At 34.8% G+C, this 14,253-nt stretch overlaps 1 protein-coding gene across 4 annotated transcripts in view; it reads left to right on the forward strand.

The window, feature by feature from the left end:
* RBM25 (RNA binding motif protein 25) overlaps positions 1–14,253 on the forward strand; it is a 46,209-nt gene that overhangs the window by 22,109 nt on the left and 9,847 nt on the right. For all 4 annotated transcript variants that reach the window (XM_079769432.1, XM_079769431.1, XM_079769434.1 and 1 more), the window contains 8 exons: positions 2,491–2,676; positions 3,973–4,026; positions 4,252–4,335; positions 7,731–8,017; positions 9,570–9,792; positions 9,901–9,990; positions 12,153–12,226; positions 13,706–13,856. In XM_079769432.1, the coding sequence (XP_079625558.1) occupies positions 2,491–2,676; positions 3,973–4,026; positions 4,252–4,335; positions 7,731–8,017; positions 9,570–9,792; positions 9,901–9,990; positions 12,153–12,226; positions 13,706–13,856 (1,149 nt within the window). The remainder of the gene's footprint in view (positions 1–2,490; positions 2,677–3,972; positions 4,027–4,251; positions 4,336–7,730; positions 8,018–9,569; positions 9,793–9,900; positions 9,991–12,152; positions 12,227–13,705; positions 13,857–14,253) is intronic.

Consider the following 14,253-nt stretch of genomic DNA (forward strand, 5'->3'; position numbering starts at 1 on the left):
GCAAGTATAACTATACTGTGGAGTAGATTGCAGATTTGTCATGATTTTCCAAGATAAAAAATGAGAGGTTACTTATTTTTACTCCTTTATTTGTTGGAGAAATTTAGAAAATAGTGGCTTAAGGTGGATGATAGGAGAATAAGACTTTGAGAAACTTGTATGTTACTTTATTCAGGCATTTTTATGACTCCCAGGCAGAAAGGAAAAAACACAGTTAGTTGGGTAGTTCTCTTTGAATAAAACAAAACAAAACAAAACAAAACACTATAAGCTTGTCTAGAAAGAGAGATTATTCTGACCCAGAATTTTAACAGGAATTATGTGTCTTGTCTAATGGCTTGATTGAAAGTTTTCATTTAGATTTTTTCAGAATTTGTATAAGCAATTCTTTCACTTTTAGTAAAAATAGTTCATTTTGCTGATCTATTCCATGTCCTGTTGCTTTTTGGCTGTTCAGTAATAGAAGTAGAGCTATCTGCTTGAATGTCACAGTTAGTGGTTGTTAACGTTCAAGAATGAATTTTGGCAAGTGTTGAAAGTACAGATATCTCTGGGAGGAGACACTTATATTACACTTTATTTTTTTTATTTTTTTAAACATATTTTTATTGATTTTTTTACAGAGAGGAAGGGAGAGGGATAGAGAGCTAGAAACATCGATGATAGAGAAACATCGACCAGCTGCCTCCTGCACACCCCCTTACCGGGGATGTCCCCGCAACCGAGGTACATGCCCTTGACCGGAATCGAACCTGGGACCCTTCAGTCCGCAGGCCGACGCTCTATCCACTGAGCCAAACCGGTTTCAGCATATTACACTTTAATTGATAGATGCTATAGGTAGGAACATCGTCACATCTTTGCCTGTTGATTAGTCTGGTCAAATCTACATTTCCTCAAAAGAAAGAGCTCTGCATTTGCTTAAGTCCCCAAAGAAGTTCGTGTTTCGGATTCTAGAAGTCAGTGCTAAAGAAGCCTAGAAGAGCCGTTTTCCAACTTTACAACCAGTAGCTTTACTATTGAAGTTCTTAAATTTTTCTGAAAAGTGCTTATTTTGTTGCTTTTTTTTCCACACTTCTCCACCATTTTAAGTTTTAAGAAGAGAGGAATTGAGAGTAATGGGAAATTACCCAATGTTTTGAGGCAGTTTCTAAATTTTGTGGTTTGAACTAGATTAATTCCTTAACTGGGAGATTTGAAATAAAACCTAGAAACAATAATAATAGTACCACAATAGAAGCCAATAATTTTTTTCACATCAACACAAGTAACAATCTAGACTTCTTTAAAATATAATGAAGTTTTACAAATAGTTGCTTATTTTTGAGAAGGATTACAACATGAGGTTTTTTTTTTTTATAATGTTACGTGTGCAAGTCATGGGAATAAAGACTCGTGCAATATTTAGAGTTGATATTTTTCTTAGTATGTATATGATTTTTTCTTAAAAATATTTTAAAAATTGATTTTTAGAGAGAGAGGAAGCAGGAAGGATAGAGAGATAAAAACATTGATGCTACAAGAACATCATCGATCGGCTACCTCCTGCACACCCCACACTGGGGATTGATCCTGCAACCCGGGCATGTGCCCTGGCCGGGAATTGACCTCTTGGTGCCTGGGTTGATGCTTTACTGCTGAACCACACCAACTGGGCAGTATATGATTTTTATAAGTGGTATTTCCACATTATAGACATTTTAGAGAGCAGGGGTGGGGGAAAAGAAACCATTGTTTCACCTCTGACCTATCTGATGCTTGCATTTAATTGTATAAAACTGTCTAGTGTTTTTTGTTCCTTTCACCTATACGTGCTTTCTTATTTTAAAATAGTGGCTAGCATAGTGTACATAAAATTATATTTTGCTTTTTTTTACATAATTAAATTTTCAACTGTTGAGTTAGGAAATATTCTTAGTTTGTGCAAGTATTGAGCAAGACAGTCTGAAAAATTGGGAAAACTTGGCAGATGTTTTGTGCAGTATGTTAGTCCTATGATTTAATCTTCTATAGCTGGGTAGGGGTTAAAATATTAGCTACCAAGGGTAGAAAGGGAAAGAAATGATGAAAGTTTATTTTATAAAGCTAAGTACAAAATCAAGGCTGCATTTAATAGAACCTCAGAGATGTGGGTTTTTTAAATTAAAAAACATTTGTATTGATTTCAGAGAGGGAGAGGGAGAGAGGGAAACCTCAATGATGACAGATAATTATCCATCCGCTGCCTCCCGCATGCCCCCTACTGGAGATCGAGCCTACAACCTGGACATGTGCCCTGACCAGGAATCATACTGGTAACATCCTGGTTTATGGGTTAACGTTCAACCATTGAGCCACACCGCCCAGGCAAACTACATAGATTTTTTTGGAAGAAAACATGTTTTGTGTACTAACTCTTAGAATGTTTTTCATTTTTCTTGGTTGATTCTTCCCACCCCCCCCCTCCCCGCCCCCCTCCTGACTTTGCCTTGTTTTCTGTTTTGTTTTAAGACTGCCAGGCCAGAAACTGTCACTAATGATGACGAAGAAGCCTTAGATGAAGAAACTAAGAGAAGAGATCAGATGATCAAAGGGGCCATTGAAATTTTAATACGTGAATACTCCAGTGAGCTCAATGCCCCTTCACAAGAATCTGACTCTCACCCCAGGAAGAAGAAGAAGGAAAAGAAGGAGGACGTATGTGTTACTAAATTCTGACAACAGTCATTTCTACAATTTACTTTTTATGGTGCCACTCTTGTGCTTTCAGTACATTTCAACTTTTGAGGGGAAAATAGAAGAATGACTAGCATTTACAATAGTTGTACTGTTAAGCCTAATTTGACATGTTCTACCAATTAACTCCTCATAATTTTGCCAAAACATTTCTGTTTTCTGTGTTTAAAATGCACTGGCATTGAAGCTTGTGTTTAGCTGTGGATTCAAATTCAGTAAGGAAAAAAACGACCTTTAGTGATGAAATGTAGGCACTGATGTTAAGGGGTAAAGTAAAATGTTTTTGTTTGGCTATGAAGGACTGGCCTTGTTTTACCTAATTATCGTTCAGTCTCTGCTCCAAGCAGGATGCCGGTCTCCTTCACTAAAGGTTTTTACCCATTCTTTAATTTTTAGCTGTGTCTCCTTATAACCATATCTCATTCCCCTCCATGGACAGTAATGCTGTTCAAATTCTAGCTGGAAGACTGAAAGAGCAGCACAAGATGAAACACTCTTCTGCAGTGTATTATATTTACTCTGTCTGACCAAGCTAACTGAACATTAGGGAGTCCAGGTTGAAAGAAAATGTTTGGTTTTCTTCTACTCATTTCTTTCGAATAAACAGAGAAATTATGGGGAGTGTTTTTAAAAAATAACAGAATTATTTTATATGCATGGATTGCATATACATGAAAAAGTAATGTGGAACATATTGTGATTTAATATCAAGGTTCATATTATTTAGGATTTCATTGCCTTATTAGGCCAGCTTCAATTTTCTTTGTGGCCAAATACATTTTTATTACTTGTCTCATTCTTTTTCACATGGTCCTAAATACCTGTCTGGTGAAATGCCGATAGTTGGGTATGGTAATTGGTAGAGTTAGTCAGGTACGGGGTAATTGAGGTTAATGGAAAAGGAGAAAGTAACTTAGACATATATGTTGGATATGGATTGGGAAGAGTGGATCAAAGAAATCCTGCTCTATGGCAGGAATTATGGATACATTTTATTGGTATGATTGTTTCCTATATCTGGGTCAAGAAAAAAGCCCCACTAGTATGAGACCCTCCCTATTCTGTTGTTTAGGGAAGTTAGAGGGAGAGAAGGTGATGGGAGAGGTTATAGAGTGAAATATTTTTATTATCATGTAATTTGAAATCAAGAAAATGCCCCAGAAGCATTGCTTATAGTATAAAATAGCATTGTTTTGCAGATTAATGTGAACTCTTGTGTTTTTTTTAAAAAAAAAATCTTTGTGGATTTTTTTGCAGATTTTCCGCAGATTTCCAGTGGCACCTCTGATCCCGTATCCACTCATCACTAAGGTTTGTTTACATTGAAGCCTTTGACAATAACTGTTCACTGCTTATTGTCAGATTTGTAATTCTTGTCTACCAGATTTTTCACTAACTTAGATCATTACATTTGTTATTATATAAGTTCTTTTTATTTATTTACTCTTATCTTCTGTAAGACCTGTACAGAATATCTAACCTTTACTTTTTATCAGATTGATCTTTATGCATTGCCTCCTGTCCCCTGTCTTTTAGGAAGATATAAATGCAATAGAAATGGAAGAAGACAAAAGAGACCTGATATCCCGAGAGATCAGCAAGTTCAGAGATACACATAAGGTAGTATTCTTGTTTTTTCACTTGATACCAATCTAGGCTTTTTACAGAATCCAAAGCAAACAGACAAAATAAAAAAATCAACCTTACATTAGGATATAAATTTAAATGCTTTTTTAGGTTTAATTGATATTTAGATAGAAACAAACAAAACCAATATCATATTAAAGTGGACCTTGACATATTATATTTAATTTTTTTTTTTTTTTTTAGTTACTACTCTGCAGTCATCTCACTTTAATATGAATGAAAGCTAATTTTATTTTTAGGTTTCAACATAAACATCAAGGTCAGATTTAAACTAGGTTCAAGGGGGCAGGATAACATACACTGTAGTGTATTTCTGGGGGCATTTATTTAACTTAATCTTAGGACAACCTTTTCTTTAGAGCTGAGGTTAAAAATTAAGATTTATATTTGTATAGATTTAATTTGAGAGGGGGAGATTTTAAAAAGTAGGTCAGTGATTACCAGACTTACCAAATTTTAGATGCATGGAAGAACTGTAAATGCCCATAAAGCTAATCTATTCATTGACCCCCACCATTATGATAGAGATCATATGGTGACTAATGCAAGATGAAACACTCAGCTTGGAAAGTAACAAGGAATAGGATGTAAGTATGAGCTTCTGTTTTTTATTATATTTATGGATGCCCCCTCAGAAAAATATGCAAAGGGGTAACTGGCTTGGAAATGGGTATTTGTGTGTAGTAAATCTCACGAGTTTTGCCTATTGAAAGCTTCTCTCAATGATAGTGTATCTGTGAATGTTCGCTGATATTGAAGTTGATGCTTATGGACAGTGAAATGCAAACACTGCATGAAATATATTTTGATGTTAAAGATAGTAAGATATTACTGGTTCTTCCACATAAGACTGAGTGACCTTTAATTCAGTGAAAAGTTGTATTCATTTTTTCTTTTATTCTTATTTTTTCTTACTGCTTTCAAAATTCCAAGTTGACAGTTCATGCCATTGAACCAATGCTGCTGAACACTTATTATTCATGCCTAGCCCTAGCTCACATACACAGTGCTTTTTCAGGAATTAAGTATGAATGAAAGCACAAATGCAGTTCTCTCAACTTAATTTTTAGTTAAAGGGGTAGCGTGTGGGAAGTCATTTTAGAGGACTACTTTTGATTACGTTTAATACTCAAACTCAGGGTCTGAGTAAGCTTGAAAATAGTATACAGTTGTGTGTGTGGTTTACCCCCTTTTTGTTATTTGTTAAACCCTGTCATGTCATTGGTAAAATATGACAGAATCGTGTTTTTAAAAAATTATTTCAAGATATTTGCTTCAGAGTTTGAGAAGCTGTCAGGCATTTGACTGCCTTAGACTTATTTCACTGTATTGTGGGCGGGGGAATGTTTTGAATTTCCAAAATGTGCTTTAACAAAAAGGTCAAAATGAAAAACTGTTCTTGTTATTGGGTGGGTGGTTAAAGGAAATATTTAAAACTTGAGTAACAAAAAATGAGCTCAGTGAACCTTTGCATGTTTTGGTATGAGTTTACTAAATAACCACAGACTGTCAGGGTATCAGCGTGGCAGGGGGCGTCCATTTACAGCACGGACGAGTCTGAAGAGAGAATAAGGTAAGATTTATGATTTCTTTCTGTTCTTTCCTCTTCATTATTTCCTTACTTATATCATTTTAGTCTCCATTTCCTCTTTCTTCAGTCTTTGTCTTAAAATACATATATGTGTGTGTATCTATTTACCACATATATAATCTTTTAGAAATGCATTTAGTATGGACCCAATTCACTCACTTTTTCATTTACTTAGAACAAAAACTTTCAGTGAGTTCTGAAACAAATTATTACTTACATAAGTGAAATTATACACCTAAGAAATTAAGTAGTGCAGTGAATAAGCAAGAGTAAAATAATTGAGGAATTCTACAAAAGAAATTATTGGAACAGCTAAAATAATCTGTAAGTATTTATCTCAGAAATAAACAAATTTCTTTATAAGTGTATGACACTGAGGTAAGTGTTATGTAGTCTAGCCTCGTTTTACAATTTAAATTTTTACAATCCATTAGAACTGTTTCAAAAATTAGAATTGCCCCTTTAAATAGCTTTTAGTTTCTGTCCTCTTTCTACTATTTCTTTTTCTCTTTCCTTTGTAATTTCAATGTATTCAGTATTAGCTTTGCCTGCATTCTGCTTTGATACAGACTGGCACAGTAGCTGAATATATTGATTTTTCATGCATTAGCTTTTCTTTCATAATCCTCTATCAGTTCTCTGATCCATGAGCAAGAGAAAAAGAGTATAAAAGGTAAGATTGCTTTTTAAAGTTGTTTTAAATGCTTTACATGACTGAGAAAAGAAAAAATGAACATTTTATTGTTACAGTTTAAATTTCATTTCAGTGACTCTAAACATGGAACCAAAGGGATAAATGTGTTTTGTTTTTGTTTTGTTTTGTTTTTCCTGTTTGGGGTATTTTTTTCTTCTTCTGAGCTTGTATAGAAACCGTGTGGTACACTGGTAATCTTGTCAGGGTACAAACTTGGTCTGACGTTGTTAATTTGGTTTATTTGTGAACCATGTACTTGCTCTTCCTCCCAGAAACATAGCTTGTAGGCAAGGTTAATCCAGTGTTGGCGATCCATGTCCTAACACAGCATCTGTAAGTTAATATGCAATCATTCCTTCCAAGGATGGATTTATCACTGTTGATATATTTTTATTGTCTTATAGGCATAATGGGCACAAATATGTTGCTTTTACAGTTAAGTTAAAATTTTTGCTTGAAGTGAGTGATTTTTCAAACTTTTGAATTTGGTGGGCTGTCCATCTTGTAATGGTGGGAGTAAATGTTTCCATAGATAGTGAGGCAGATCTTGGTTGAATTTACCTTGCCTTTTGGAGGGTGGGCATACCAGAAGACATATTATTTAGTTGTGTTACAGACCTGACTCTTCTTCTCCACCTCCTCTTTAAAACCCTTAACCACAACCTTTAGTTAGTGGCAAGTCGTGGTTTGAAATTAGTATCCATAATCCCACTGATTTACAGAAATTTATAATGGGAAGAACCACATTTTTGCTAAGTGATTGTCTTTTTAGAACTCTATAAACCAACACATTCTTCATGGTCATTTTAGTTATGTAATCATTGGGTGGCTAGCCACACTTGACACAATCTCCCAGCATCCAAGATTGGAGATTCCTGGTCTGTGTAGAGTATATGGTTTTGCACGAAATCTATCTAGTCTTGTGATTGCTTCAGTTTAATTTGTCAAGTAAAACCACAAATATTTAATAGCAAAGTACCAGTGGTTTTGTTGTTGTTGTTCCCAATATTGGGCATTGTGCTGGGAAAAATCTGAATACTGGAGCTACAGATTAACTCTAAAAGTACTTTTATTGGTTTCTAGAAACTGGAAGAAGAGAAAGGCAAAAAAGAAAAAGAAAGACAGGAAATTGAGAAAGAACGGAGAGAAAGAGAGAGGGAGCGTGAAAGGGAACGAGAAAGGCGAGAACGAGAACGAGAAAGGGAAAGAGAACGTGAACGAGAAAAGGAGAAGGAACGGGAGCGGGAACGAGAACGGGATAGGGATCGTGACCGGACAAAGGAGAGAGATCGGGATCGGGATCGAGAGAGAGACCGTGACCGCGATCGGGAAAGGAGTTCAGATCGGAATAAGGATCGGAGTCGATCAAGGTAAGGCTTTATAGAAGTTATTGTTTTCGTGATAGCTTTAATTGAACTGCAGGTTAGCACTCTGTAGGATGACTTATATTTATGTAATGAGAACTTCCTTAGCCACAGAGCATGCCTGGCTTGCTGTATCACATATATAAAACATTGTGGTGAAAATAACAATTTTAATTTTAGGATTAGTTTGTCGTAAGCCAGTTTTTACAGACCCAGAACATATCACCTGTTCATCCAATGCCCTGGACAGACAGAATTCTGTTGTCCTTTTGGGCCGGTGGCCTTTTTCTTCTAGTCACCATTTCATTGAGGTCCATTATACTGGGAAATCAGCTCTAGCTTTAGCCTCTGGTGTCGATTTGGTCCTATAGCTCACTGCAAGCCCTCAACTCACCTCCCAGACTCTAAATTTACTCTCTTACGATTCCTAGTAATTTCATCTTTTTGTTTTGTTGTATTTAGAAATTTTTCTTAATTATATTGATTTCAATTATGAATATTCTCAAATTCTTTAGGAATGAGGGAGCAAAAATGAGCAAAAGAAGGAAGAGGAAAAGGGAGAGTAGAAGGAGAGAAGAGAGAAAAAGCACAGCTTTTGTTTTTTTTCAAGCTAGTTTTCAAATACACATTTTGGCTTGCAGATTTTCCATCTGATTGTAGCTGAAGGGCAGTCCCCTTTAAGTAAGTTAATTAGTTACTGGAACTGGAAGTTTAGTGCTCTTCATCTTTAGTGGGCATTAAAATTCTTTTCCATCTCCCCTGGAATAACCAGTATCCTTTTGACTATTATTGAGAATTTTACATATATAAAATAGTGTTTTTATACTTTTACTACAGAACAGTATATTGTTTCATATATATTATATATTTGTATTTAGATTCATGGCATTATATCATATACTACAATTTGGTTTTATCGTTTTATATTAAATATTTGAGAACTTTTCATTGCTCCTAAATATAGTTGTAATTTATCCGTGTAACATGACAAAATGCTCTTTTCTCAGCACTCTTCTATCTCCTCCATTCCTTGACCACTAGTGAAATAGACTATTTTTTAATATGTTCATTAGCCTTTTGTATTTCTTTTTAAAAAATATATGTTTATTGATTTCAGAGAGGAAGGGAGGAGAGAGATAGAAACATCAATAATGAGAGAGAATCATTGATCGGCTGCCTCCGGCATGCCACCTACTGGAGATTGAGGCCGCAACCCGGGCATGTGCCCTTGACTGGAATTGAACCCAGGACCCTTCAGTCTGCAGACTGACACACTATCCACTGAGCAAAATCAGCTAGGGAAGCCCTTTGTATTTCTTATATCCAGGGTTTCTTGGTTTATTTTCTGAGATACCAATATGCATTAACATTGAATTCAGAATTTGGGGCTACAATTATATTCTGTGCCTCTGATGAATATAGAGGAGTTTACAGTTTTGCAGAAATCAAATGCTGAATTCTGGCTTGTTAGTTTGTATATTTCATAATATATGTTCTCTACCTTGGTTTTTAGAGGAAAACAAAAAGAATAACAGATTTTTAAACTTCTTTTATGTAGAGAAAAGAGCAGAGATCGTGAAAGGGAACGGGAGCGGGAAAGAGAGAGAGAGAGAGAACGTGAACGAGAAAGAGAACGTGAACGAGAAAGAGAGCGTGAAAGGGAACGGGAGCGAGAAAGAGAAAAAGACAAGAAGAGGGATCGAGAAGAGGATGAAGAAGATGCCTATGAACGAAGAAAACTTGAAAGAAAACTCCGAGAGAAAGAAGCTGCTTATCAAGAGGTAAATTGAGGAAATACTTATATTGGTAAAGCTGGGTACTTAATAGCTTATACAAAAATTTTAGAACCCTTGTGTTCATTTTTAAAGCTCTGACAATTTTGTTTTTAGCGCCTTAAGAATTGGGAAATCAGAGAACGGAAGAAAACCCGGGAGTATGAGAAAGAGGCTGAGAGAGAAGAGGAAAGGAGAAGAGAAATGGTAATAATCTAGGTTAAAAATAAGTGATTTTCAGATATAAATGATGTCAAATCTTTTCTGTTAACTGGAAATAACTTTATAATTAAATTGTACAAGTTCCCAGTATAATTTTATTTTTATGTATTTCATATAACCTTAAGACACTTTCAGTTCACCAAAATCTTATTTCCTTCTATTTTTCACATTGTTGCTGTCTACACAAAATTATCTTTTGGCATACTTTCAAAGTAAATTTGTCATAGAGTAATATATAAAATGAGAATTTATAGAACGTTCTCTGATTAAGAATCTGCACCATTTTTGAAATTGAAGAAGCTTTGATATTCTGAATTGGTTGGTACATTGGGATGGATGAAAGAGTGTCCTGAGAAGACTTCTGGTTTTATAAGTCAAAATTATTGTCTTTATATAGCATTTATGGATTATAGGTTTTCCTTGGGTTACTGTTTATTCTTTTGACTACATAATAATCATAAAAAATATGTCTTGTTTTTCACATTTGCTTTATTTGAAAAACTTTAACAGTGAACAATTGATTTAGGTTGTTACTAAGTAAAATGTCAAAAATATATTTTATCATAGTATTTGCTTCAGTAGTATGTTCCATGTGTTCTGTCTTTGCCAGAATTTCATGAAAGTTTCTTTATCTCCAGTTTGGAGATTATTCTTCCAAAAACTTCACTGAAGTTAGGAATCTTCTTCAAATAGTTTTGAACATGAGACATAGAGGGAATTTTTGTAAGTAACCAAAAGGGTGCATGCAGCAACTAGCTAGATAGTATGGGTGTTCTGAATAGTACATCCACTAATGTCATAGAATTACTTAAAATACTTCTTATTTCCCTGGATTGTAGCTCCCGTTCTAGAATTTCTTTTTCATTCATAGGTTAGAAAGTAGGAAGAGAATAATATAGTAAAAGACGTATTTGAAGAAATAATTGTGGAATAGGTTTAAAGTGATTTTTGCTTCCTATAAGCAAATCTGAAACCTATCTTTCTAGAGAAAAATTTCCTATTAATTTTTTATTTGGAAACTTAAAAAATAAATAGTTAAAAAGCAGTTATTTGCTTATTATAAAAATATTCCAGTAACAGAACTATCTGATGTAAAAAGTGGAAGTTTCTGCACTTTTATGGAATGATAACTTATGTTTGTTTTAGTATTTACCTTGTGGGCCCTCCTCTGTTTTACTTAGATATTTGTATTATCATTGCTACCTGATAGTCTACTTTTATTCATTTGACAAATTTTGAGTGTACATTATATCCCAGCCTTGTGCTAAGTACTGGGCATAAAAGAATAAACCATGCTTCTAATCTAGAAATAAGTGGGTAATATTGTCAGGGAGATAAGGTACTTATTATAGCATGTGTGAGAGTGTTTAAGGTATGGTAAAGGTGTGTTCACAGTATTTTGGGAGTACAGAGAGACTGGGGGAGGAGTTGGTCATGGATAGATGATTAGATTGGGGAAGTCTTTATAGAGAGGTAACATTTGAACTGGATGAAGTGGTTAAGATTTTACTGTAGTCAGAAACCTACTGTTACCTGCTTTGTACATAGATTTAATAGTTGTTGATAGAATAGGTGTAGATTATGTATACATATATAATTGTTAGGTATAACTGCTACTAAATACAGTATTTGTTGTATGTTTGAAATTCCAAAAATAGGAATAAGAGGTTTGTATACTCAAGTGAGATAGGCATTACCTTTAAATTGTTGCATGAACATGATTTAAATTTTTAATCGTGCATTTCACAAAAAGTATTTGTAGTATCATTTACAAATGAAAATGCGTAAAATATTTTTATTCAGTTAACAAATTCAGTAAGATAACTTTCAGTTTTGTTTACTGGTATGCTCAGGTGTCATTAATTAGAAATTAATTACTGTACTTTGAAGGTTATATTCAGGGAGCAAATTTATTATAGCATGCTATCTGGTTTTTATTTTACAGATAAGTCCTAATTCTGACTTGTCTTATGAGTAAAAGACAAAAGACATATACTTTTTATTCTCATATACTTCATTTAACATATGAAGTACATGAGAATTATAAAGTTCAAATGGTATGGATAAGAAAAATCTGTCCCCAAAAAAGGGGGAGGGTGTAACTTAAATGACTTTTATGTTAATTTTGCACACTTTATCCTTTCTAGGCAAAAGAAGCTAAACGACTAAAAGAATTCTTAGAAGATTATGATGATGATAGAGATGATCCCAAATATTACAGGTATATGCTTTATGAACTCATACTTTTAGCATTTTATTAGCTATATTTTCTCCTTGTCTACCAGAGAGTGCAAGTTCACTCAGCGGAATAAAGAACGAAATCTTCATATTCCATCTTGTAATCACCCCCATAGCTGATATGCTATTCTGGAGAGGGTGGTTGGGCAGTGGGGGAAAGTGCTGTTGGCCAAGGATCGACATTTCTAGTATTACAAATTTTTCTTCCTGTATTTTAAAGAGGTTCAATTTTAAAATATATATATATTTTACTATTTTTTTATGGAGAGGAAGGGGGAGGGAGAGAGAGTTAGAAACATCAATGAGAGAGAAACATCGATCAGATGCCTCCTGCACACCTCCTACTGGGGATGTGCCCACAACCAAGGTACATGCCTTGACCAGAATCGAACCTGGGACCTTGCAGTCCACAGGCCGACACTCTATCCACTGAGCCAAACCAGTTAGGCAAGAGGTTCAATTTTCATAACAAGTTATAATTGACCTTTATAACTGTCTAAAGTGGTCTAGAAATTGTTTTCTTCAAGAATTTAAAGAATGCCACACAGTAATCTGAACCACCCTTCCATCCTCCTCTCCCAACCAATTGATACATTATTGTGAAGTGAGAGTTGGTGAATCCTTTGCCTTCCCTCTTCTCTTTGTTTCCATGGCGTTTCTGAACTACTTTCATTCTAGCATTTATGGCATGGTGGTGAAATTGTTTTTATTTGGCTACTTGTACTCCAAACTATAATTTCCCTGAAGATAGGGGCAATATTTTTACTTTTGAAAAATCTCTCATGTGCCTCACATGACCCAGGCATGTAATAAAGGCATTTAATATGTTGGTAAGTTTAATACTCGGGTGCCAAAACATCAGAATTAGCAAATTAAATGGAAAGAATTTCAAGAATTTGATGTTTTTGAAAATGCAAATAAATGTGAAATTATTGAATCATAAAATAGCATGTAATTTCAACATTCTAAGGTATAATAAAGTGCTAGATGGAGAGAACCTCTGCTTTCTATTGATTCTGCACTACTACTAGTACTTTTTTCCACAGAGAAATAATTTATTTTAATTGAAGATAAAGATATTTTCTTATAGTGTTATTATTACTTCTTGTGTTAATTTTTCACAGCTTAGCATCCAAGCAAACACAGGTTATGTGTTGGGGTTTCCCTGTGGAATAGGCACAAAATGAGAACTTTTTTTTCTCTCTGAAAGCTATTTTTCTGCTTGATTTAGATACTTATTTAGAATGACTTAACAATGAGGCATGGTTATAAGTGACAAGACAATGCTCAGTTATTAAACAGTAGCATGTAGAGATCACAATGTCTGCAGATACAGAACATTAAGGGTCTTGAGTCTTTTAGAATGCAGTTTTAGTGTTGAAAGAAAGTGCTTTTGATGACATCATGTGCATTAATTGATGGTCTGAGTATTAAATAAGGCCTGTTATGATTTCTTTTGCAGAGGAAGTGCTCTTCAGAAAAGATTGCGTGATAGGGAAAAAGAAATGGAAGCCGATGAACGGGATAGGAAAAGAGAGAAGGAAGAGCTAGAGGAAATCAGGCAGCGACTTCTGGCAGAAGGGCATCCAGATCCAGATGCAGAGCTTCAGAGGGTGAGTTACTATCACATAACGATATTTTAAGATCATGAAGTCATCTTTTTTTTTTTTCCAATATGTATTGATTTCAGAGAGAAAAGGAGAGGGATAGAGAGGTAGAAACATCAATGATGAGAGAGAATCATTGATCGGCTGCCTCTTGCATGCCCCATACTGGGGATTGAGCCTGCAACTTGGGCAGGTGCCCTGACTGGGAATTGAACCATGATCTCCTCGTTCATAGGTTGATGCTCAACCACTGAGCCATGCTGGCTGGGCCTTTTTAAAAAATTTTTATTAAATTTGTTGGGGTGACATTGGTGTCATGTCATCTTAAGCTGACTATGATGTGGTTTAGTTTATAAGGGAAATGTACTTTTAAGCTCCATGAGTCTTGTTATTTTGGGGAGGT

The sequence above is a fragment of the Cnephaeus nilssonii genome (genome assembly GCF_951640355.1).
Source record: "Cnephaeus nilssonii genome assembly, chromosome: 4".
NCBI classification, from domain to species: Eukaryota; Metazoa; Chordata; class Mammalia; order Chiroptera; family Vespertilionidae; genus Cnephaeus; species Cnephaeus nilssonii.